This window comes from Dendrobates tinctorius, unplaced genomic scaffold, assembly GCF_039654945.1.
Source record: "Dendrobates tinctorius isolate UK_male_01 unplaced genomic scaffold, ASM3965494v1 ptg000231l, whole genome shotgun sequence".
NCBI lineage: Eukaryota > Metazoa > Chordata > Amphibia > Anura > Dendrobatidae > Dendrobates > Dendrobates tinctorius.
The window spans coordinates 2,298,300-2,322,281 of record NW_027361898.1 but is presented as its reverse complement, the minus strand read 5'-3'; the positions used below and the strand labels follow the sequence as shown (position 1 = coordinate 2,322,281).

Here is a 23,982-nt window from a genome sequence, read left to right as displayed (position 1 = left end):
CAGTTTCATCCCATTGCTTCTAGTCTTTCCTTGTGCAAATGAGAATAAAGTTGATCCTTCTACAATGTGACAGCCCTTTAGATATTTGTAGACAGCTATTAAGTCTCCTCTCAGTCTTCTCTTTTGCAAACTAAACATTCCCAAATCCTGCAGCCTTTCCTCATAAGACAGGGTTTGCAGACCGGTCACCGTTCTGGTCGCTCTTTTCTGAACTTGCTCCAGTTTGTTGATGTCTTTTTTAAAATGTGGTGCCCAAAACTGGACACAATATTCCAGATGAGGTCTGACCAAAGAGGAGTAGAGGGAAATAATGACTTCACGTGATCTAGACTGTATGCTTCTGTTAATACATCCTAGAATTGCATTTGCCTTTTTTGCTGCTGCATCACACTGTTGACTCATTCAGTCTGTGATCTATTAGTATACCCAAGACTTTTTCACATGTGCTGTCACTTAGCCCTATTCCTCCCATTCTGTATATGCTTTTTTCATTTTTATTGCCCAGATGTAGTACTTTGCATTTCTCCCTGTTAAAAACCATTCTGTTAGTTGCTGCCCACTTCTCCAGTTTATTTATATCTTTTTGAATCCTCTCTCTCTCTTCTCTAGTATTAGCTATCCCTCCTAGCTTTGTGTCATCAGCAAATTTAATCAGTTTACCCTCAATTCCTTCATCTAAATCGTTGATAAAGATGTTGAACAATACAGGGCCCAGGACAGAGCCCTGTGGTACCCCACTTGAGACATTCTTCCAACTGGATATGCAGCCATTTACGACCACTCTTTGGGTCCGATCACTAAGCCAGTTATGAATCCACCTAACAGTTACCTTGTCCATTCCATACTTAGTCATTTTTTCAATAAGGATTGTATGAGAGACTTTGTCAAATGCTTTGCTGAAGTCAAGATATACTATATCTACAGCATTTCCTTGATCCACCCAATCAGTGATTCCGTCATAGAAGGAAATTAAGTTAGTCTGACATGACTTATTAGTTACAAACCCATGCTGACTCTGTTTAAATGTTAAAATGTGGTGATGCAAAAACTATTTTACAATAAAAAGCGTCTTTTACAATAAAAAGCGTCTTTTAGCGTGTGACAGTCGCCAAACATAAAAACCGCCATAAATAGTAAGTCAAACCCCCCGTTATCACCCCCTTAGTTAGGGAAAAATAATAAAACTAAAAAAAAAGCATTTATCTCCATTTTCCCGTTAGGGTAAGGCTGTGTGCACACGCTGCGGATTAGGTGCGGATTCATCCGCGCGGATTTTGTAAAATCCGCAGGTCAAATGACCTGCGGTTTTACCTGCGGATTGCTCTGCGGTTTTGTCCTGCGGTTTTTCATCTCCTCAATAGAGGAGATGGCAAATCGCAGGAGAATCCGCAGAAAGAATTGACATGTCAATTCTTTCTGCGGATTTAAAACGGCAGATAATCCGCGTGGAAAATTCCGCACCGTCTGCACTGCGGTTTTTGATTCCCATAGGGAATCATGGTACTGTCCACAGCAGCCGGAACCGCAGCAAAATCCGCAGCGTGTGCACACAGCCTTAGGGTTAGGGCTAGGGTTAGGGCTAGAGTTAGGGCTAGGGTTAGGGTTAGGGGTGTGTTGGGGTTAGGGTTGGAGTTATAATTAGGGGTTTCCACTGTTTGGGCACATCAGGGGCTCTCCAAATGCAACATGGCGTCTGATCTCAATTCCAGCCAATTCTGAGTTGAAAAAGTCAAATGGTGCTCCTTCCCTTCCAAGCTCTGCCATGCGCCCAAACAGTGTTTTACCCCCACCTGTAGGGTATCAGCCTACTCAGGACAAATTGCAAAACAATTTTTGGGGTCCAATTTCTCCTGTTACCCTTGGGAAAATAAAAAAATGGTGACTAAAAGATCATGTTTGTGGAAAAAATACGAATTATTTATTTTCACGCCCGGGCATTATAAACTTCTGTGAAGCACTGGGGGGGTCAAAGTGCTCACCACACATCTAGATAAGTTCCGTAGGGGGTATAGTTTCCAAAATTTTGTCATTTGTGGGGGGTTTCCACTGTTTTGGTACATCAGGGGTTTTCCAAACGCGACATGGTGTCCGATCTCAATTCCAGCCAAAAACGTCAAATGGCACTGCTTCCCTTCCGAGCTCTGCCATGCGCCCAAATAGTGGTTTACCCCCACATGTGGGGTATCAGCGTACTCAGGACAAATTGCACAATAACTTTTAGGGTCCTGTTACCCTTGGGAAAATAAAAATTGGGATGAAAAGATCATTTTTGTGGAAAAAATATTTTTTAAATTGTACCGCTGTACGTTATAAACTTCTGTAAAGCCCTTGTGGGTTCAAAATTCTCACCACATATCTAGATAAGTTCCTTGGGGGGTCTAGTTTCCAAAATAGGGTCACTTGTAGGGGGTTTCCACTGTTTAGGTACATCAGGGACTCTCCAAACGTGACATGGCGTCCGATCTGAATTCCAGACAACTTTGCATTGAAAAAGTCAAACGGCGCTCCTTCCATTCTGAGCTCTGCCATGCGCCGAAACAGTCGTTCCCCCCCACAAATCAGGTATCAGCGTACTCAGGACAAATTGCACAATAACCCTTGGTAAAATAAAAAAAATTGAACCTGAAGTATTTTTTTTGTGGAAAAGAAGTTAGATGTTCATTTCTTTTTAAATATTCAAAAAAATTCCTGTGACGCACCTAATGGGTTAATAAACTTCTTGAATGTGGTTTTGAGCACCTTAAGGGGTTCAGTTTTTAGAATGGTGTCACTTTTGGGTATTTTCTATCATATAGACCCCTCAAAGTGGCTTCAAATGTGATGTGGTCCTAAAAATAAAATGGCGTTGTAAAAATGAGAAATCGCTGGTCAACTTTTAACCCTTATAACTTCCTAACAAAAAAAAATTTTGGTTCCAAAATTGTGCTGATGTAAAGTAAACATGTGGGAAATGTTACTTATCAAGTTTTTTGTGTGCCGTATCTCTGTGATTTAAGGGCATAAAAATTCAAAGTTGGAAAATTGCGAAATTTTCAAAATTTTTGCCAAATTTCCATTTTTTTCACAAATAAACGCAAGTTATTTGAATGAAATTTTACCACTAACATGAAGTACAATGTCACGAGAAAACAATGTCAGAATCACCGGGATCCATGGAAGCGTTCCAGAGTTATGACCTCATAAAGGTACAGTGGTCAGAATTGTAAAAATTGGCCCGGTCATGAACGTGCAAACCACCCTTGGGGGTGAAGGGGTTAAAGATTCTATAATAACAGGGTCTGTACCACAGGACTGGCGTATAGCAAATGTGGTGCCAATATTCAAAAAGGGGACAAAAACTGAACTTGGAAATTATAGGCCAGTAAGTTTAACCTCAACTGTGGGTAAAATCCTGGAGGGTTTTCTAAGAGATACTATACTGGAGTATCTGGAGAAGAATAACCTCATGACCCAATATCAACATGGGTTTACAAGGGACCGTTCCTGTCAGACTAATCTGATAAGCTTTTATAAAGAGGTAAGTTCCGGACTGGACCAAGGGAATGCAGTGGACGTGGTGTACATGGACTTTTCAAAAGCTTTTGATACGGTGCCACACAAAAGGTTGATACATAAAATGAGAACAATGGGGATAGGGGAAAATATGTGTAGGTGGGTTAAGAGCTGGCTCAGGGATAGGAAACAAAGGGTGGTTATTAATGGATCACACTCGGACTGGGTCACGGTTAGCAGTGGGGTACCACAGGGGTCAGTTTTGGGCCCGCTTCTTTTTAACATTTATTAATGACCTTGTAGGGGGCATAGAGAGTAGAATTTCAATATTTGCAGATGACACTAAACTCTGCAGGGTAATCAATACAGAGGAGGACAATTTTATATTACAGGAGGATTTATGTAAACTAGAAGCTTGGGCTGATAAATGGCAAATGAGCTTTAATGGGGATAAGTGTAAGGTCATGCACTTGGGTAGAACGAACAAGATGTGTAATTATGTGTTTAATTGTAAAACACTGGGCAAAACAGTCACTGAAAAAGACCTGGGTGTATGGGTGGATGACAAACTCACATTTAGCGGCCAGTGTCAGGCAGCTGCTGCAAAGGCAAATAAAATAATGGGATGCATTAAAAGAGGCATAGATGCTCAGGAGGAGAACATAATTTTACCTCTATATAAGTCACTAGTGCGACCACACTTAGAATACTGTGTACAGTTCTGGTCTCCGGTGTATAAGAAAGACATAGCTGAACTGGAGCGGGTGCAGAGAAGAGCAACCAAGGTTATTAGGAACTAGGGGGGGGTCTGCAATACCAAGACAGGTTATTACACTTGGGGTTATTTAGTTTGGAGAATCGAAGGCTTAGGGGTGATCTTATTACAATGTATAAATATATGCGGGGACAATACCAAGAGCTTTCTAATGATCTTTTTACTCTTAGATCTGTGACGGGGGACAAGGGGGCATCCTCTACGTCTGGAGGAAAGAAGGATTAAGCATACTCACAGACGCGGATTCTTTACTGTAAGAGCAGTGAGACTATGGAACTCTCTGCCATATGATGTTGTAATGAGTGATTCCCTACTAAAATTTAAGAAGGGACTGGATGCCTTTCTTGAAAAGTATAATATTACAGGGCATATACACTAGTTTCCTTAATATTATGTTGATCCAGGGAGCTAGTCTGATTGCCATATGTGGAGTTGGGAAGCAATTTTTTTCCCCAATGTGAAGCTTACTGTTTGCCACATGGGTTTTTTTTGCCTTCCTCTGGATCAACATGTTAGGGCAAGTTAGGATAGGATATGGGATGAACTAGATGGACTTAAAGTCTCCCTTCAACCTTAATAACTATGTTACTATCTCAAGCTGCACATGCAGCGCCTCTGGAAGCCATTGTCCCAAAGCCCACGACAAGGAAATAAATGAGAAGTGCATGGGACTCTACTCACCGCTGTCATTTTCTAAAAACCACAGCACTGCACCGCCACAACACACCTCCTCCTCCCAGCCCAGGGCCCTCAGCATCGCACCACTCATGCCACCAGCCAACTGCAGTAGCAGCAACAACTATGCCTCCTCTGATCCCACTGCACCACAGCCCACTATCATCCATGGTAAGCTACATTCGGATAAGACGCACCCCCATTTTCATCCCAAATTTGGAGGAAAAAAAGTGAGTCTTAAAATCCGAAAAGTGTTTTTATACTGAAATACCTATAATAAGACCTTAATCAGTCATCTGGATGGTGAAGAAACTGTAAGCGGTTGTGTCAGGTGAGAGTCTGCGCTTTCAGTCTGAGCGGTGGACATAGACTCTCACCTGACGCTACAGCATACAGTTTCCTCACCATCCAGATGACGGTCTTGCTTTCTTAGTGTTCTGGGTCACTAGTGTTTATTGATTGATTGATGACTGAAGACAGAAGCAGCCGGATGAATCCTGTGTGTACAGGTCGAAACTCTGCCCAGATTCATCCAAATGCAGCAAGGTTGATTGAACGGCACTTCACCGGACAGATGGACAATGGCCCAAAGCATACTGCAAAAGCAACACAGGAGAAGGCAAAGAGGAATATTCTGCAATGGCCGAGTAATCACCAGATCTCAACCCCATCGAGCAGCATTTCACATGCTGAAGACAAAACCTATGACAGAAAGACCCACAAACAAGTAACTGAAGTCTGCTGCAGTAAAGGAGGCAAACATCACAAAAGGAGGAAACCCAGCATATGGTGACATCCATAGCTTAGATTTCAGGCTGTCATTGCCTGCAAAGGATTCTCTACAAAGTATTTAAAATTAACATTTATGGTAAAGTTACTTTGTCCAATTACTTTTGAGCCCCTGAAATGAGGAGGCTTTGAAGAAAAATAGTTGTAATTCTTAAATGTTTCACAGGACATTTTCGTCCAACCCCTATAAATTAAGCATGAAAGTATCCACTTCAATTGTATCTCAGGTGTTTCATTTTAAATCCACAATAGTGACCTGCAGAGCTGAAATCACGGAGATACAGTCACTGCTCAAATACTTCTGGACCTAACTAACTATTCTAATACTGCCACCTCTGTACAAGAATATAACCACTATAATACTGCCCCCGATGGGTTAAAACATAACTGCGTATGACTTGTTAGTTTTTAGAAGTCCTAAATTTATGGCTACTCTTCCATTATTATCAGGAGTTGTCTTCCCTACCGGGTGTTCGGCGACTGTGGCCCAGCTGTTGGCTTTCCGTGGAGCTGCCTGCACAGGCTCCTGCCCCCTTCTGGTTGGTCGTGGATGTGCCACTTGATCGCTCCATACCTTCCCATCCTCCACTGGGTGTTTCATCATTTCAGCACTATCAGTGGAGGTAAAAGAGACCTGGCGCTGCCTCCTGCAATCCCAGCCATTCCTGAAATACCGATACAAATCACCACATGACCCCATGTCGGATACGAGGGGTGGGAGTGACCAAGAACGAGAGTAAGCCTCCTACCATTTACTTCTGCTGTCCTTCGGGGCATCATCTTCATCCTCATCTTCACTGAATTTCAATTTCTCGGAATAATCCACTTCATCGTGAAGACCTGAAATTAGCGAGATCACCAGTCAGGAAGGATCTAGCAAGAATCCCAGGGTGTAGACCCCAGTTAAACCCCCATACCTACCAGCCCAGCCGTCTTCCGCGTCATTGTCTAGGTCATCCAGTTCTTTCAGATCTTCTGCGTTGATTATGGTGGCTCGAGGAGCCCTCTCAGGTTGAGGGCGCTGTGAACGCACCGGCCGTAAACCGCCACCGCTTGGCCTGATCTCTTTTCTGTTGGTTATCAGACAGAAGGAAATGATAATGAAACTGTAAGGGACAGGATAAAAGGCACAATGACTGAATGCACCAGAGCAAACTCACCCGTCCTGATTGTTCATCTGATACTGTCTAAAGGGAACGCGAGGCTCAAGGCGAGATTGTGAGGAAAGGATGGGGAAGGAAGCTCGATCCAATGTCCCAGTGGGTTCTTGAGGGTGCTGAGAGCACATCTGTGAGACAGAGTACTCAGATTATACAACATACCAACTACATGCCAGATAACAAGTGGGTGCTGGGAAATTTCAGCTCTGAAACCTGATGATAGCGAGTGCAGCTCTGGGGTATAATATAGGATGTAACTCAGGATCAGTACAGGGTCAGTAATGTAATGTATGTACACAGTGACTGCACCAGCAGAATAGTGAGTGCAGCTCTGGGGTATAATACAGGATGTAACTCAGGATCAGTACAGGATCTGTAATGTATGTACACAGTGACTGCACCAGCAGAATAGTGAGTGCAGCTCTGGGGTATAATACAGGATGTAACGCAGGATCAGTACAGGGTCAGTAATGTATGTACACAGTGACTGCACCAGCACAACAGTGACTGCAGGTCTGGAGTATAATACAGTATAAAGTAACGCATGTACACAGCGAAGAACAAAACATGCCCTTATACATTAAATAGGACTTTAATACTCACAAAAGCTGGTAGCATATCATGGTATGTAGGTGGATGGTAGGAGTTTCCCATGAACGGTGAAGCCCCTTTTCGGGTGGGCTGAGCCGGGCGCAGTGAAAGTTCCTTGGGGTCACTACTAGCTTGCGCTGTGGAGGGGGTACCATCTGCAGGAGCAGTGGACTTGCTGCCCGGCTCAGCAGGAGAGACGGTTGGGGAGATGACACCGGTGATGCTTCTCCCGCCGCCCTCCCTCCAACTGGTGACATCTGCAACAAGAGCATGAAAGGAAACAAGAGTTAACAACGAAGCCTCCCGGCTAGAACCGGAGGAACAGAACTGCACAACGTGGGGTTATTATAGGTTATTACAAAGCCAGAATGGACATGTGCTCCAGGGCTGCAGACAACTGGGAGCTCCACACCGAGTACCAATATATTACTATTTAGTACATCACTGCTTGCTGTCAGTAAAAGCAAAAATTGTTTACATCAACATATTGGTGCCATGTTTGAAGGAACAAAAAAAAAAAAAAAAAAAAAAAATGTACACAAAGTACACAAACACTGACATTACCATGCTGCAAAGCTATGGGGCACTGGTCAGATATCCATATGGGGGGAAAAAAAAATAAAAAAATAGAAAAAAAAAAAAAAGGAGGGCAAAGCTGCATGAAAAAGCAGTGTACGGTCCAACTAAAAAAGGGCCAGTCTCCAGGGCCCCTCAGCACTGCTTATCTGTCCCAGGCACGAGACGCCAGAGCTAAATGCAGAGAGGCAATGATGCTGGTGGGGTGGTATAAAAGATCTTTCCCTCTCCAAAGCATTATTGAGGAAGCACCAGGAGATATGCAAAAGTTAGAGTACCCCGTTCAACATCATCTGCTGCTGAACACAACCTCTATGCAAGCACAGACAATGCAGTTCATTATATATAGACAAGTTGTTCCTATTATAAACATATAGGCTGCAGGTAAAGTGGGGGAAAGGGAGGACGGACAATAAAACGTTCAGAGCGGTTACCGGGAAGCAGGGCGAGGGGCTTACTCTGGGGGCGGAGGCTTGGTCCGGGCCCATACGACGGATCTAAGCCGCTCTTTTCTTTGCCAACCTTGTCTTGCTCGCCAGCTGCTTTCAGTGTTGGAAATTCCTCGGGAGAGAAGGACAACAGTCGGCTTGAGCCCCTTGAACCTGCGGGAGAGACAGGTTGGAGCAGCAGTTACACTTTTACTAATCTAAGCCACAACAAATAGACGGCACTGACTGCTCAATGTTGGGCAGCACAGTAAGAAAAGCAGAGGCAAGCATTCCTAACACAAGCCCCATCACTCACCACCTTCGTGTCCTGCTGGCTTTCCGTTCAGCTGAGCCCATGACTTTGGCCCACCTGGCACTAAATTTATATTCTGTAAAAGGAATTAAAAAGTCCAGTTTTAAGCAGGTGCCTACAGTGTAAATTAGCAATACATATACACCAAGCACAAAAATAGCGTAAAATATGAGACCCTATTTAAAAGGAGGCCAGTGAGGAATGCCTCAGGTGATCGCCACTCCTGAGGCATAGCTTATACATGGCAATCATGTGCTAATTTACCGTTATGTGCAAGAAAATGAGAAGAGCAGGTGTTGTGAAAAGTACCTAATTCCTGGGAGAATCCACAATCATTAGAAAGGTGATCCCGGGGCCCCCCTCGTTTCTCAACTGTAGTGAGGAAGTGGTAGCAATCAAGCAGGGACCTTGCAGTCAATTTTGTCTCTGGAGCATATGGACACAGCTAAGGGCAGCTCTCATCTGTGTCTATCAGCTTCACGGCTGCTACATTCATTTAATGTGGTGGAACGTTGGCGATCAGACATTTATCAGGTGCCCCATGTATGGGTGATTGATGTCTACTGAGGGGCAAACTCCTAATGGATTGGCACTTTTCATCCATGAGTATTGATAGAACGTAGACCCTCTGGCACAGGCCTTTCCTCCTCACTCACCTCTGGACTGTTCACTGTGATCGGTTTCTGTAAATTGGAGACAGATTTCGGCAAACCCTGCTGCGGCAGCGACTCCTGCAGCTGAGGAACTGTCACACTGGAACTGCGGGAGGAGAATCGGGTTAAAACAGAGTCAGCGCAGCCATGGAGGGTAAACCAGACCACGGCCATCTTGCGGTACCACTAACCCCGCTGCAGATCCGCTCTCTGCTCACCTCTTTTGGTCTGCATGTTCTTGTTTGTTTGCCCATCCTGTCCCGTCTTTGGGCACTATAATAATATTGGGGTCGTTTCCTTTGTTCTCAGATTTCAAGCTTGGCAAGTTTGCAGGAGGAGGCATACGCCGAGCAGCGGCAACTTTTCCAAGACTCTGTAAGCCATGTCTAGGTATAACTGGGGAAAGATACCAAATGATATACCATAGTAATAATAATCTTTATTTTTATATAGCGCTAACATATTCCGCAGCGCTTTACAGTTTTACAGACATTATCATCGTTGTCCCCAATGGGGCTCACAATCTAAATTCCCTATCAGTATGTCTTTGGAATGTGGGAGGAAACCGGAGTACCCGGAGGAAACCCACGCAAACACGGGGAGAACATACAAACTCCTTGCAGATGTTGTCCTTGGTGGGATTTGAACCCAGGACTCCAGCGCTGCAAGGCCGCAGTGCTAACCACTGAGCCACCTTGCTGCCCTACCATCTCCATAGCAGGGCTGTGGAGTCGGAGACGTGGAGTCAGAGTCCATTTTGGTGGAGGTGGAGTTGGTGTCGTGGAAATTGTGGAGTCGGAGGTTTGGCTTACCAACTCCACAGCCCTGCTGCATAGTTCAGGGGTAAAAAAAAAAAAAAAATGCCGGGACCAAACATTCCGTACAACTCAAGGTCACATGCTCCCAATACAACAAGCAGCTGCAAATACATCCCCAATACTATCCTGCCAACAGTATTCAGCCCCATAAGTGGCATTTATGCCCCCTCACCTGTGGATCTTACGGCTTCTATTGACTTCCCTTTATACTTGTCAAACAGGTTGAGAGACGAATACTTGCTTTTCCCATCCTTTCCCTTGGATATCTGCCCCAAACGATCGGACATTGCGATGAAATGTCATCTAGTAGGGAAATTTCTCTCAGCTCCTCTCCCGATCTACCTGCAAAAATAAAAAATGCAAATATGACCAAAACCATGCCCAAACTGCAGGTCTGAACACACCCGATCATCAAGGACAGTCAAAGAAACCATCAAGTATGGAGGCATCCGTTACCTAATCAATGACAATACAGACCCAGGGAAATAGCCAACACTACCCAAAAAACAAATCAGCAAGCTAAACACAGACACTGAACAAGCAGGGGATGCCGGGAGACCTCAGCTTAGAAACAAGCAAAATAGCGAGTGCAGCTCTGGAGTAAAATGCAAGATGTCACTCAGGATCAGTACAAGATAAGTAATGTATGTACACAGTGACTGCACCAGCAAAATAGTGAGTACAGCTCTGGAGTATAATGCAGGATGTAACTCAGGATCAGTAACGTAATGTATGTACATAGTGACTGCACCAGTAGAATAGTGAGTGCAGCTCTGGAGTATAATACAGGATGTAACTCAGGATCAGTAATGTAATGTATGTACACAGTGACTTCACCAGCAGAATAGTGAGTGCAGCTCTGGGGTATAATACAGGATGTAACTCCGGATCAGTACAGGATCAGTAATGTATGTACACAGTGACTGCACCAGCAGAATAGTGAGTGCAGCTCTGGGGTATAATACAGGATGTAACTCCCGATCAGTACAGGATCAGTAATGTATGTACACAGTGACTGCACCAGTAGAATAGTGAGTGCAGCTCTGGAGTACAATACAGGATAAGTAACGTATGTACAGTGATTAGTGATATTCGTATATTAATACTGAGCACTGTGCCTCTGATTCCCTCATACACATACCTCCTGTACAACTGAGGAATGACACTTGTCTTGGTACAGCAGCAGCTTTAAGAATAACAGACATTAACTTCCCGTCTACCAGAGTGGCTGACGTTTAACAGTGGATAATTCGATGGATCTGTTATCCGGCGTCTTATGACAATCGTTGTACTCGCACAATGGCTGCAATCTCCCCTACTTTGTGCAGTCACTGCAGCGATTCTGTTGCTTACCCATCCAGGTTAAGAGAAGCATTGTCATCTTCACAGCCCATCAGTTATCGGCAACTGACAGCAGCAGATAATCACAACTTACATTACCCTCTGGGTCATACAGGGGATGGTCCATGAATTAATTATCCCCTCCCCAGCAGAGATGGACCCGGCAATGACAGTTTAATTGACAACTGTGTGCATTTTCTCCTGGGATGTGGAGGATGGGGCACCAGTGCAAGATGGACACAATTTACAGGGCTCCCCACAGTCTTGTGCGCTGATGCATGGCATCCCACCACATCCTGGTCCTGCATCTGATAGATAGGACCCATCTCTGCAGGGTAAACATCTCACGCATTGACCTGACTAGTTTCTTGACGGGATAAGCGGTGCCATAGTCAGACAGCCGCCAGTCTCTGCCTCTATATGAAAACTGCAGTCGTGACCAATCTGATAATCAGAAGTGTCCTATTATTATGATGCAGTGGATGCGCCCCAGTGACCAACTGACGGGAAGAGACAAGCAAATGAGCGCGACTCCCAGAGGACCAATATGGTCGCTAAGTAACCATCGGCAATCATGTTACGGCTGCGGAGAGGAAAGACGGATCAATGCAGAGATGTGGATATATCATACCATGGTATATAAACCACAGGAGAGGAACAGGTGACCAGCAGCCTCCAACCTGAGATTACTATGGCAGACATGCTGGAAGCTGTAGTTCAATAGCTGGAGAGCTGTGGGGTGGTGAATGCTGTACTTGTAGGATAGACACTGCCTGGAATCCAACTACTATGTCTGGCTGACAGACCCCATCCCCTTTATTAACGAGGTACTCCGATCTAACAGCGATAGATGCGCCATCACTGTGGTGTAGCTCTGCCCAGAGGGAAAACACCATCTCCTTTACCAAGCAAATTTGCAAAGCAACGACCCAGGAAGAACAGCACCACAGCTCCATTCAAGATAATCAGGTTGTATAGCAGGGGAAAAAAAAAAGAAAAGAAATCAGAAGGACGCTGCTGGTATTCTATGTGGCATCATTCTTGTACTCCAGTGACATCTAAAGCTGCAAGAGCTGAAACCGGTACACCAAGTCTTGAAAAATCTGTGGACTAAACGGAGTACAAGTACCAGTCACTGCAGAAAATGTAAGGTGCTTGTTCTCCAGTCACATCCAGGGCTGCATTTAGGATCCTACTGTGTTTTGTTCTTTTATATAGAATCAATTAAGTACCTACTACACTTGCAGCCCTGGATGAGATTGGAGTAGAAGTAAGGCACTTCATATTTTTTGCAGTGACCAGTACTTGTACTCCAGTTGCACCTAGAGCTGTTTAGAACATTGTAGAACTTTATGTACTTGTTTCAGGATCTGTAACAAGTACACATTGGACCCTATAGAGAAAATCAGCAGCATCATAAACATAACTCTGAATATAACTGGTGCACAATTCCCAGCAGCCACTGCAGTAAATATCTGATTAGCAGGTACTTACACTGTAGTCACATCCAGAGCTGCATTTAGTAAGTTGCTGACTTTCTATATACAATAATTTGTGTATTTATTGCAGGTCTTCTACTCCAGTCACATCAAAAGCTGCATTTAGCAAGTTGTTGGTTTACAATGTGGGGTCATTTTCATAATTAATATTCAGATTTAACGGGATAAAAGCACAGATGGCCCTAGATAGAAAGAAACATCCCAAATTCAGCTCTGAAGGCGACTGGAGTACAGGACACAAATATGCACAGTAGAATTTGTTCTCTAGCCACATCCAGAGCTGCATTCAGGATGCTGTTGCCTTTACATGTTGGGTCATCTGTGTACTTACTGCAGGATATATCTTAGCTGACATTGCATATGGTGGCATGCATGAGTATACACCACTTTTTTTTTTTTTTTTACCTATTTTGTTACATTACAACGTGTGTAAATATTTTTGTAATCCAATCTGTGTGTGATGCATCAGCACTAAATAGTCTACGTTGGTGAGGTGTGAAAAATATAGGCATACCGTCAATTTAATTTATGGGATCAAATAACTAACAATTGGCATGTGCATATGTATTCACCCCTTTTGTTAGGAGGCCCCTGAAAAAAAAAAAAAAAAAAAAAAAGGGGTACTGTCCGAGGGACGGACTGGAATATAGGGATTTTTGTGTGTACTCACCGTACAATCCTTTTCTCCGTGCCAATCATTGGGGGACACAGGACCACGGGTGTTTTGCTGCTTGCCACTAGGAGGACACTAAGTGAACACAGAAAAAAAAGTTAACTCCTCCCCTGCAGTATACACCCTCTCGCTGGCTGAGATTTCCCCAGTTCAGTGAAAAGACAGTAGGAGCATTAAACAAATAACTATGTCAAAACCTAAGAACGATACAGTAAGCCAACAAGCTAAACAGGGTGGGTGCTGTGTCCCCCCATGATTGGCTCGGAGAAAAGGATTTTACGGTGAGTACACACAAAAATCCTTATTTCTCCTATGCCTCATTGGGGAACACAGGATCATGGGACGTCCTTACGCAGTCCCTGGGTGGGGAGCATACAACTTCTAATACCCCATGTACCACTGGTTTAACACTGTGGTACTGCCGATTGCAGAATGCGCCTGCCAAGAGCTGCATCCACAGAGGCCTGAGAATGAATATAATGTTTCGTAAAGGTATGCAGACTGGACCAAGTCGCAGCCTTGCAGATCTGTTCTGCCGTCGCCTGGTGCCGAATGGCCCAAGAGGCCCCGACTGACCAGGTAGAATGCGCCTTAATCCCTGCTGGGATAGGCGTGTCCCTGACACGGTAGGATTCCTGAATAGCCAAGCGAATCCACCTGACTAGCGTGGCTTTTGAAGCTGCTAGACCCTTCCTATGCCCCTCTGGAAGTACGAACAGGGCATCTGACTTGCAGAAGGGAGCCGTGCGCGAGATGTACCATCTAAGGGCCCTAACCATATCCAGGGTGTGGAGGGCCTTCTCAATGCGATGTACTGGTGCCAGGCAGAAGGAAGGCAAAACAATTTCCTCATTGAGATGAAAGGAAGACACGACTTTGGGCAGGAAAGACGGAGACATTCTCAGAACTGCCTCGTCCTGATGAAAATTCAGGAACGGAGACGGCAGGACAGGGCCGCCAATTCCAAAACTCATCTGTTGGATGTAATTGCCACTAGAAAGACCACTTTTCAAGAGAGAACAGTTAGTGGTACGTCCTGCAGTGGTTCGAAAAGGGCCTCCTGTAAGGCTCCGAGAACCAAGTTAAAGGGGTTGTCCGGGCTTTTCACATAATCTCAGTACATATCTGGGCTGCAGAATTATGACAACTTTCTGTCACTAGTTTGCACGGTTTTCTAGATATTCTGAACAGAACGTCCAAGGGGAGGGGGGGGGGGTGTTATGGCATTGAAATGAGAACTAGTCGTAACCTCCTACTCTACTCCAAACATGCCCTCTATAGCAACAACCCCACCCTCCATAGCTACAGGCCCTCCCCGTTCACATGAAGCAGCCCTCATCACACAGTAACGAATTCTCCACCAAACTTCCAGCAAGCTCCAGTGACCAGCACCACCCACTGCCCACTCATTGGCTGGCAGTAGACTGCACCAGCACTCATCTTTAGCATCATTCCAGCATTGGAAAGAACACAGCAGTGATCCTGTATTTGTGAAAGCAGCACAATACATACATACACCCCCCAACACTTCACATTGTTACAGCTGCTGATTGGACAGGCTGCTCCCATCAGTATTTGTGTCATTAGAGACACAGTGCTCACACATACACTGCACCAAATCTGCTGCTGTGTGAAGACATCAGTGACACAGAGCTGTCTCATTCACACAGCAAAGGCTTTGTCACAGAGCAGATTACATCAGTGACTGCCATCCCCTGTGCAGATTAGAAGCTGCAGACCCCAATCACTGGCCATCACACAGCCTGTTCTCACTGCTGCCAGCAGGCTGGGACAGTGAGGGAAGGAATTACTGATAATGAGTTATGTATTTAATCATGGAGTGGCCCAGAATACAGGACGATTTTCCCTCCTCCTCACTTACTTTCACTTTCCATAGATAACTGTTCAGTGTGTGTCTGGGGGAGGATCAGCTCTCTGCACTGAGGCTGCTGGAGGGGAAGAATTTGTTACTGTGTGATGAGGCCTGCTTCATGTGGACGGGGAGGGCCTGTAGCTATGGATGGTGGGGTTGTTGCTACAGAGGGCATGTTTGGAGTAGAGTAGGAGGTTTCGCCTAGTTCTCATTTCAATGCCATAACACACCCCCCCTTGGATGTTCTGTTCAGAATATCTAGAAAACCGTGCAAACTAGTGACAGAAAGTAAATTACTTATTGTCATAATTCTGCAGCCCAGATATGTACTGAGATTATGTGAAAAGCCCGGTCAACCCCTTTAAGGTCCCATGATTCCAATGGCCTTTTATAGGGAGGCGCCACTTGGGAAACTCCCTGAATGAACGTCTTCACCTGCAATTTGGTAGCAATTTTGCTTTGGAATAGAACTGACAAAGCTGAAATTTGGCCCTTGAGTGAGCTAAGCGCGAGACCTGACTAATTCAGATTGTAGAAATTCCAATATGGAAGGAATGGAGATCAACAGAGGGGATCGTCCATGGTCTTTGCACCACGAGAAGGTTTTCCAGGTGCGGTGATAAATGCGCATGGACACGGGCTTATTATCACTAACCATGGTGGAGATCACCTTGTGAGAGAAACCAGTCTGTGCTAAAATCCAGGATTCAATGGCCACGCCATCAAACAAGGGCCCCGGAGTTATGGTGGTAAATCGGGCCCTGTGAGAGTAGATCCACGCGATCTGGAAGTCGCCAGGGAACATCGGCGACCAGTTGTACTAGTTCTGCGTACCATGCCCGGCGCGGCCATTCTGGTGCGACCAGGATCACTGGTACTCCCTCTGCTCTGATTTTCTTGATGATCCTTGGGAGCAGGGGAAGAGGGGGAAAAAATGTTCGGGAGCCGGAACCGGTGCCACGGCAGAACTAGGGTGTCCGCTCAGATGGCGCATGGATAGCGTGATCGGGCAATGAATCGAGGAACCTTGTTGTTTAGTCTTGAGGCCATGAGATCCACATCCGGATTCCCCCAGCGATGGCAAATCTGCTGAAAAACTTTCGGATGAAAAGACCATTCTCCTGAGGCAAGGCCTTGGCGACTGAGAAAATCCGCCGCCCAATTGTCTACCCCCGGGATGTGGATTGCTGACATGGAAGAATGGTTTGTCTCGGCCCAATGGAGGATGTGACTCACTTCGTGCACGGCCATCCTGCTCCGAGTACCCCCCTGACGGTTGATATACACCACAGCCGTGGCGTTGCCAGATTGGATCCTGATAGGGTGACCTGCGAGGAGATGGTGTGAGTAGAGTTGATCGTTCGTATCTTCAAGATGTTGATGGGGAGATGGGACTCTCGAGTTGACCAACGAACCCGTGCCGTCTGGTGACGAAAGACCGCACCCCAGCCCAGAAGACTTGCGTTGGTGGTTACCACCGACCATCGTACTGGGAGAAAGGACTTTCCTTGATTCAGGGAGGATTTCAGTGTCCACCACTTGAGGGTTTGTTTGACCCGCAGGGACAGAAGGAACAGACGGTCCAGGGAGAACAGGTTCTTGTCCCAAGTCAACAGCAGCGCATGTTGTAAAGGGCGGAGATGGAACTATGCGAATGGGACCGCTTCTATCGCTGCTACTATCTTTCTGAGAACTGATTTAACAGCTTGAGGTCCAGTATGGGTCGCATCGTTCCGCCCTTCTTTGGAACCACAAAAAAGTTTGAATAAAAACCCTTGAACCTTTCGTCTTGAGGGACCGGACTGATGACTTTGCAGCGCATGAACGGCCCAAAGGAAGGCTGTTGTCTTGGGTGGAGAGGACTGGAAAAGCGTGTCGGGGGGGGGTCGGGGAAGAAAATTCTATTTTGTATCCGGAGGACTCCAGCTCCCTGACCCCCTCGTCGTGGAAGACCGCGAGCCAGGTGTGACTGAATGAAAATAGACAACCGCTTCGGGTTCCCCTAAATCCAGATTCCCTTGGTCTTGGTTTCCAAGAGCGGTTAGGTCTGTATGAGTCCTGGGATTCTCTGTCTCCACGCAGGGACTGACCTGATCCAGAAGAGAAAGTTTTGGAGGAGCAACTGGAATTGTTGCGAAAAGGTCAAAACCGATTCAGCTGTTGATTCCAAAACAGCCGGACAGCCCTTTGTTGGTGAAGGAACTTACTCCCCCCCCCGGTAGTGTCAGAAATAAGCTGATCCAGTTTCTCTCCAAATAGGCGACCAGTTTGATAAGGCAGAGAAGTCAACAATCTTTTGGAGGTGAAATCTGCTCGCCAGTCACAGAGCCACAGGGCTCTTCTAATGGAGACTGCATTAGCAGCCACCTGTGCAGCGCAATTGGCGGCATCTAAGGAAGCGTCCACCACAAAGTCCCCTGCGTGAATTATCTGCCTGGCGACACTGGTTGCCTTCGGAAGGTTGCTATCTTGGATGGCAGTAATTAACACTTCTGCCCAAGCGGCCATTGCCTTAGCCACCCAAGTCGCCGCAAAAGATGGAAAAAGTGCCGCTCCTGAAGCCTCAAAGACTGAGCGAGCAAGGTAGTCAATTTGACGATCAGAGGTGTTTCGACTGAAGAACCCTCAGAAATGGATAGAAGCGTTTTGGAAGCAAAACTCGATATACAGTAGGAGGATCCACAGAAGGGGACTGTAACCAATCTTTCATTAGTTCTGGAGCAAAAGGGCATTTAGCCTCGATAGGTTTTTGACCTGTGAACCATTTATGTGGCCGGTCCCTATGTTTCTGGACAATGTCCTTAAACTCCAGATGGCTGGCAAATACCCTGCATAAACGTTTAGTCTTCTTAAAGGAGATAACGTGTTCTGGAGCGGGAATATTTTCCTCATCCAACGTCAGATTCTTGTTGACGGATTCTATAAGAGAATCAAGCGACTCTTGGTCATTTGGAGGATTCTGAGGTACTGACGTGTCAGACTCGAATTCACAGTCATGTTCGCTGCGAACATTAGGAGAGGGAGAGCGAGAGACAGAACTTGCCAATGCTGAAGCGCGAGCGTGACTAGGAGACGCGTCATGGGTCCACTTTCTAGAGACCTGAGGATCCCTTGAACGAGTATGGACGGTTCCCTGTCGTCGCCAGAGCCCACCTTGGGCAGTAAAGACGCGTTCTGACTTAAAGAGGATTCCCGAAGGGAGTCTATAGCCTTGGTCAGTGACTCCACAGACCGTGACAGTGACGCAGCCCACACACGGGGTCTAAACTCACCGTAGCGGCGGTGGATGGCGTTTGAGCACAAGCCGGGTCGCAATCCGTACACAACGGATTAGTTTGGGCACTGGGCAAGGCAGTCTTGCAAGTGGTAGAAGCGGTAAAGAACGCAGTGTGCTTCTTAGTAGCCCTTTTGGCCTCCTCAGATTGAGACATAGTGTCCCAGCCGTCGCCAGAGCCTGGGCTGCAGCTGAGGTGAGAGTGCAGAGAAGGGGTTAAGCTTTCTTGCTAAGGCAGAAGCAGCTTTGGCTAGTTTCACACTAGCGTTATCGGGAGCAGAGCAGGGCCGCCGCTAAGCCCCGCCCCCGGCTGCGGCCCCTCCGGTCAGTTCCTCCTCTGATCGCATGACGCTGCATGCAACAAAAAATGCAACACAGAGCGTTTTTGTGCGCTGGGCGCAGCGCCAGCAAAATCATACCAGCGCACGGTCAGCGTACCCAACGTTAAATATAGGGTACACTGATCGCATGCAGCGTCATGCGATCAGAGGAGGAGCTGACCAGAGGGGGCGCGGCTTACTGGCGGCCCTGCGCTGCACCCGAGAACGCTAGTGTGAAACTAGCCTTACCCACGGTCCTGATGCTGTGTCCCCAGGAGGAATAGCGGTGGCCATGCAGCGTTGCCAGGTGCTGTCAGTTAGTACGAGCGCCCCCGCAGCCGTCACAGAGCAGGCTGAGGTGAAGACATGGCCCCACCCCGAGACTAGCAGGGCGCTTCTCGTACAGAGCGACAAGCGCCAAGGACATGGGCGGCGGCGCCAACGGTGGGCAGCGCTGTGTAAATTGTGGCCTAGTCGGCCAAAAAGCCGGGGACTAAATTTCTGGGCTTACCCGCCGTGATCGCCGGGTGAAGGAGAGAACGGGGGCCGCGACGGGGTTCTCCCAGGGACCAGTACCCGACCCCATACCTCCAATCCGGTGCTCACGCAGGCCGCGCTGTCCAGGACCCAGCCTGCAGATCTCATCCTCCCGGGCGATGTAGCAGAGCTGGAGGAGTTCTTAAAGGGGTATACCTCAATCGATCCTCCCTATAGGCAGGGGAATGGAGAGGCCATGGGGCTGATTCAGGGCATCCAAAGCGCTCCTAAAGTCTTCTCCATGTGCTTGCCCTCTTATCCGTGTGGGAAGATCGGGACCGTAAAGGGACCGTCGCCTAGAAGAATCATGAATGCCCCAGTTGTCGCAGGAGAGGTATACTCCGCGTTCTCGCCTATTGTTGGCTCGGGGGAGAGTGGACCCTTGAAAGGAACCGTCGCACCCTTCGCTCAGTTAATTAAAAAATAAAAATTTACAGAAAAAAAATTTCAAAAATCAAAAATAAGAACAGTGGGGTCTGAAGCCAGAACCAAGTGCCTCCTACAGAGACTAAGCAAGAACTGGGGAAATCTCAGCCAAGGAAAGGGTGTATACTGCAGAAGAGGAGTAAACTTTTTTCTGTGTTCACTTCGTGTCCTCCTAGTGGCAAGCAACATAACACCCATGGTCCTGTGTCCCCCAATAAGGCGTAGGACAAACACAAGTTTACCTCTTCTGAAAGGTAAGAGGCTGTTCACCAATAAGCAAGAGACACCACTAACCAAACACCATGAAGACAAAAGAGATCTCCAAGCAAGTCAGCGACAACGTTGTTGAGAAGTACAAGTCAGGGTTGTGTTATTAAAAAAAAAAAAAATTATATATAATAATCCAATTTCTGATGATCCCCGAAGCACCATCAAATCCATTATCATCAGATGGAAAGAACATGGTACCACAAAAAACCTGTCAATAGAGGGCCGCCCACCAAAATTCTCAGCCCGGGCAAGGAGGTCATTAAAGAGAACCTGTCCACAGATTGTGCACAGAAATCTACACACAGTGTCAGGTCGGCACCATTATACTGATTAAAGTGATAGTTTGGTTGATGAAATCTGTCTTGTGGTTGTTTATAAATCTTTACTTTCAGTTTTGAGTTAATGATATGCTCGTGCTCCGGGGCGGCCTGTGGGGGTCTCCATGTGGTCCTTTGCTTCGCTTTTCATAATGCAGACTCAGGTCACTGATCGCTCATTGACCTGCCCCCTAGTTTACATAATGAATATATGTACATACAGAATAAAATTTAAGAATAACGCTTCTGCAGGCAGATGCTGGCCGTGGCACTTGCGCTGCAACATAATCGCATATTTACTGTGTTACTAATGAATGTACTTGAGGTTATCCTGGGAAATTATATATATATATATATATATATATATATATATATATATATATATATATATATATATAGTGAGGTGCCAAGGGGAGAGGTACTAGAAAACAGGTGTATTTCTCCCCGCTTCATTTCATATGTCTCCCTGTACTGATGATGAAGCCAGTTTATTTCACTGTAATCCAGTCCTGGTTTCCTTAGTGATCAGCATGGAAAGGACTGGTAGTTCCCCTCCACTTATTCAATCCAGGTTTTGGTTTCCTGACTGGTCCAGCTGATATAATCAGCTGGAGGAGCTGGGATCTCTCAGTCTATCTTGTCTGCTGAGCTGGGAGCTGACACAGTAAGATTACATGGACTTGTTTGCTGTTATATAGGTTTATTTTGTAGTTAGCCTGCTATTGTTAGTTAGTGGCCAGATGGCCTTAGATGTTTTATTTCATGTTTGGCATGTGTAACATTGAATAACAAGTGTGCACAATAAATATGCCGTGTCCATATTCATGTGGAGCTTGCTAGTCTGCTGAAGTGACTTCATAGCCACACGCTTGTGCCAAAGCAAAGATCCCAGCTGAGCTATCTATTCCCCACAAATGGTGTTTCGAATGCGGGCACTTGTGGCTGCTGGACTGTGACTGCAGAGAAAACGCTGTGTATGTCCTGGCTGAAAGCTTCTGCGCTTTTGAAGAGCCAAGAGTCCAGTAATATGGAGGAACTAGTGAAGCAGTTATTGCAAGCAAATGTGCAGCAACAGCAGACTAATACTTGCTTCCAGAAGGCTCTGGAGCAGCAACACCAGATGCAGCAAGAGCAGTTGGAGGCAATAAAACAGGCCTTGGTTCGGCAACCCCGAGATGAGGGAGACCGTGCACAAAGCGCTGCTAGCGTGCAGAAAGCCGTACAGAAGACTTTGCTTAAAATGACCGCAGACGATGATGTGGAAGCATACCTCACCGTGTTCGAACATATTGCAGAACGTGAGCACTTACCGCTGGACAGATGGGCTGAGGTAGTTGCTCCATTTCTAAGCGGAGATCCACAAAAGGCCTATTACGATCTGAGTGGAGCGGATGCTATGGACTATATCAAACTCAAAGGCGAAATCCTGGCAAGGCTGGGAGTAAACACGTATGTACGCGCACAGAGGGTGCATTTATGGAATTTTGAGGAACATCAGCCAGCCCGCTCACAAATGCATGATCTCATCCATCTAGTAAAAAAATGGCTGCAACCAGAGGCTTTGACGTCCGCACAGATGGTGGAGCGTGTTGTTCTAGACAAGTACCTGTGGTCCTTACCCGCTAAGATCCAGAGGTGGGTTGGACAGGGTGACCCAACTACCGCTGACCAGTTGGTGAATATGGTCGAACGCTACAATGCTTCTGAAAGCCTACTCCAAGGGACGTTAGCACCCCACTGGCTCCCCAAGAAATCGCTGGAGAGTCCTGCGAAACCTACTTCATCTTCAAAAGAAGAGAACGTCACAATGAAGGGTAGCAGACCTACAAAGGACTATGGAGGTGGTACGGGCTCACATCAAGCCAGCAGACCTCGTCTGGGATCTCCATCGAGGAGGCAAGGGCCTATACAATGTTGGCGATGTCGCGGGCTTGGCCATGTAGCAGCTAACTGCCCAATGACTACAGAGCCAATGGACTGTAACGCTATGAGGCGTCTTTCGTTATATGTGCAGTCAGTCTGTGTGGCGGAGACCCTCACGGGAAATGAACAACACGTGTGCCACGTCGAGGTTGACGGTTATAGTGTGAATGCCGTCTTGGATTCCGGCAGTCAAGTAACTTTGGTACATGCCAGTTTGGTGGACTCTAGCGCCCTAACGAACTTAACCGTGGGCATTAGTTGCATCCATGGGGATACTAAGAACTACCCCACTGCCTGGGTTACTCTTGCCACGCCAGTAGGGACCAAAAGACATCAGGCGGCAGTCATAAAGTCTATGGAACACAGTGTAATCCTGGGGAGAGACTTTCCCTTATTTTGGGACTTGCGGAACTTCAAAAGTGGCATGAACCCTCTAGTTGAAGACGGTACTCCGGAGCTAGCCCCTGAACCATTGCAGCAAGATGACGGAGAACCCATCTCAGAGGAAGTACTAGAATCTGCGGACTCTCCTCTGGCTGTGTATGCAGGCGAGGCAGACCAGCTAAAGGATGTTTTAGAAATGCCTGATCTTGAGGTGGCCCGTGGTAAGTTCGGGACCGCTCAGCACCAGGATCCTACTCTAGCAAGGGCGTGGGAAAACATAAAGGTCTCCGAGGGAAGACCGTTGTACCCAGGGGCTCAAAACGAGTTCCCACATGTGGCGGTGCAGCAGGGTATGTTGTATCACATAGACAAGGTGCGAGGGGTGGTGGTAGAACAACTAGTGGTACCTAAGTCCTTTCGCCAGGTAGTTTTGGAGTTGGCACATAAACATCCCTTGGGAGGACACCTGGCGGTAGAAAAGACAAAACACCGTATTCTGCAACGTTTCTTTTGGCCGGGTCTAGTGGGAGACGTGACCCAGTACTGTCGGTCATGTCCTACGTGTCAATTGACCGCACCTATGTCACATTTTAGAAGCCCCTTAGTGCCCTTACCAATAATAGAGGTGCCCTTCGAGAGGATAGCAATGGATATAGTCGGTCCATTGGTTAAATCTGCCAGGGGTCATCAGTACATTTTGGTAGTATTGGATTACGCCACGCGTTATCCCAAAGCAGTACCCTTGCGGAATGCCAATGCGAAATCAATTTCAAAGGAGCTGGTTAATATGTTTTCCCGCACCGGCATTCCGAAAGAGATACTTACGGATCAAAGGACCCCCTTTATGTCTCGTATACTTAAGGATTTATGTAAAC

The 23,982-nt window shown here is 46.5% G+C and overlaps 1 protein-coding gene across 6 annotated transcripts in view; it reads right to left on the bottom strand.

Annotated features, from left to right (window-relative positions):
- The window catches only part of PRRC2B (proline rich coiled-coil 2B), a 119,416-nt gene that overhangs the window by 80,309 nt on the left and 15,125 nt on the right, over nt 1-23,982 (bottom strand). For 5 of the 6 annotated variants that reach the window (XR_012222604.1, XR_012222605.1, XM_073555945.1 and 2 more), the window contains exons 2-11: nt 10,443-10,612; nt 9,671-9,848; nt 9,456-9,558; nt 8,803-8,875; nt 8,493-8,660; nt 7,495-7,739; nt 6,892-7,019; nt 6,653-6,801; nt 6,481-6,571; nt 6,198-6,396 (exon numbers count right to left, since the gene is read on the bottom strand). Coding sequence is in view for 4 of the 6 variants with exons in the window: in XM_073555945.1 (XP_073412046.1) it covers nt 6,198-6,396; nt 6,481-6,571; nt 6,653-6,801; nt 6,892-7,019; nt 7,495-7,739; nt 8,493-8,660; nt 8,803-8,875; nt 9,456-9,558; nt 9,671-9,848; nt 10,443-10,557 (1,449 nt within the window). In the remaining 2 variants the exon portion in view is untranslated. The remainder of the gene's footprint in view (nt 1-6,197; nt 6,397-6,480; nt 6,572-6,652; nt 6,802-6,891; nt 7,020-7,494; nt 7,740-8,492; nt 8,661-8,802; nt 8,876-9,455; nt 9,559-9,670; nt 9,849-10,442; nt 10,613-23,982) is intronic. The other variant, XM_073555947.1, reaches the window with a different exon arrangement.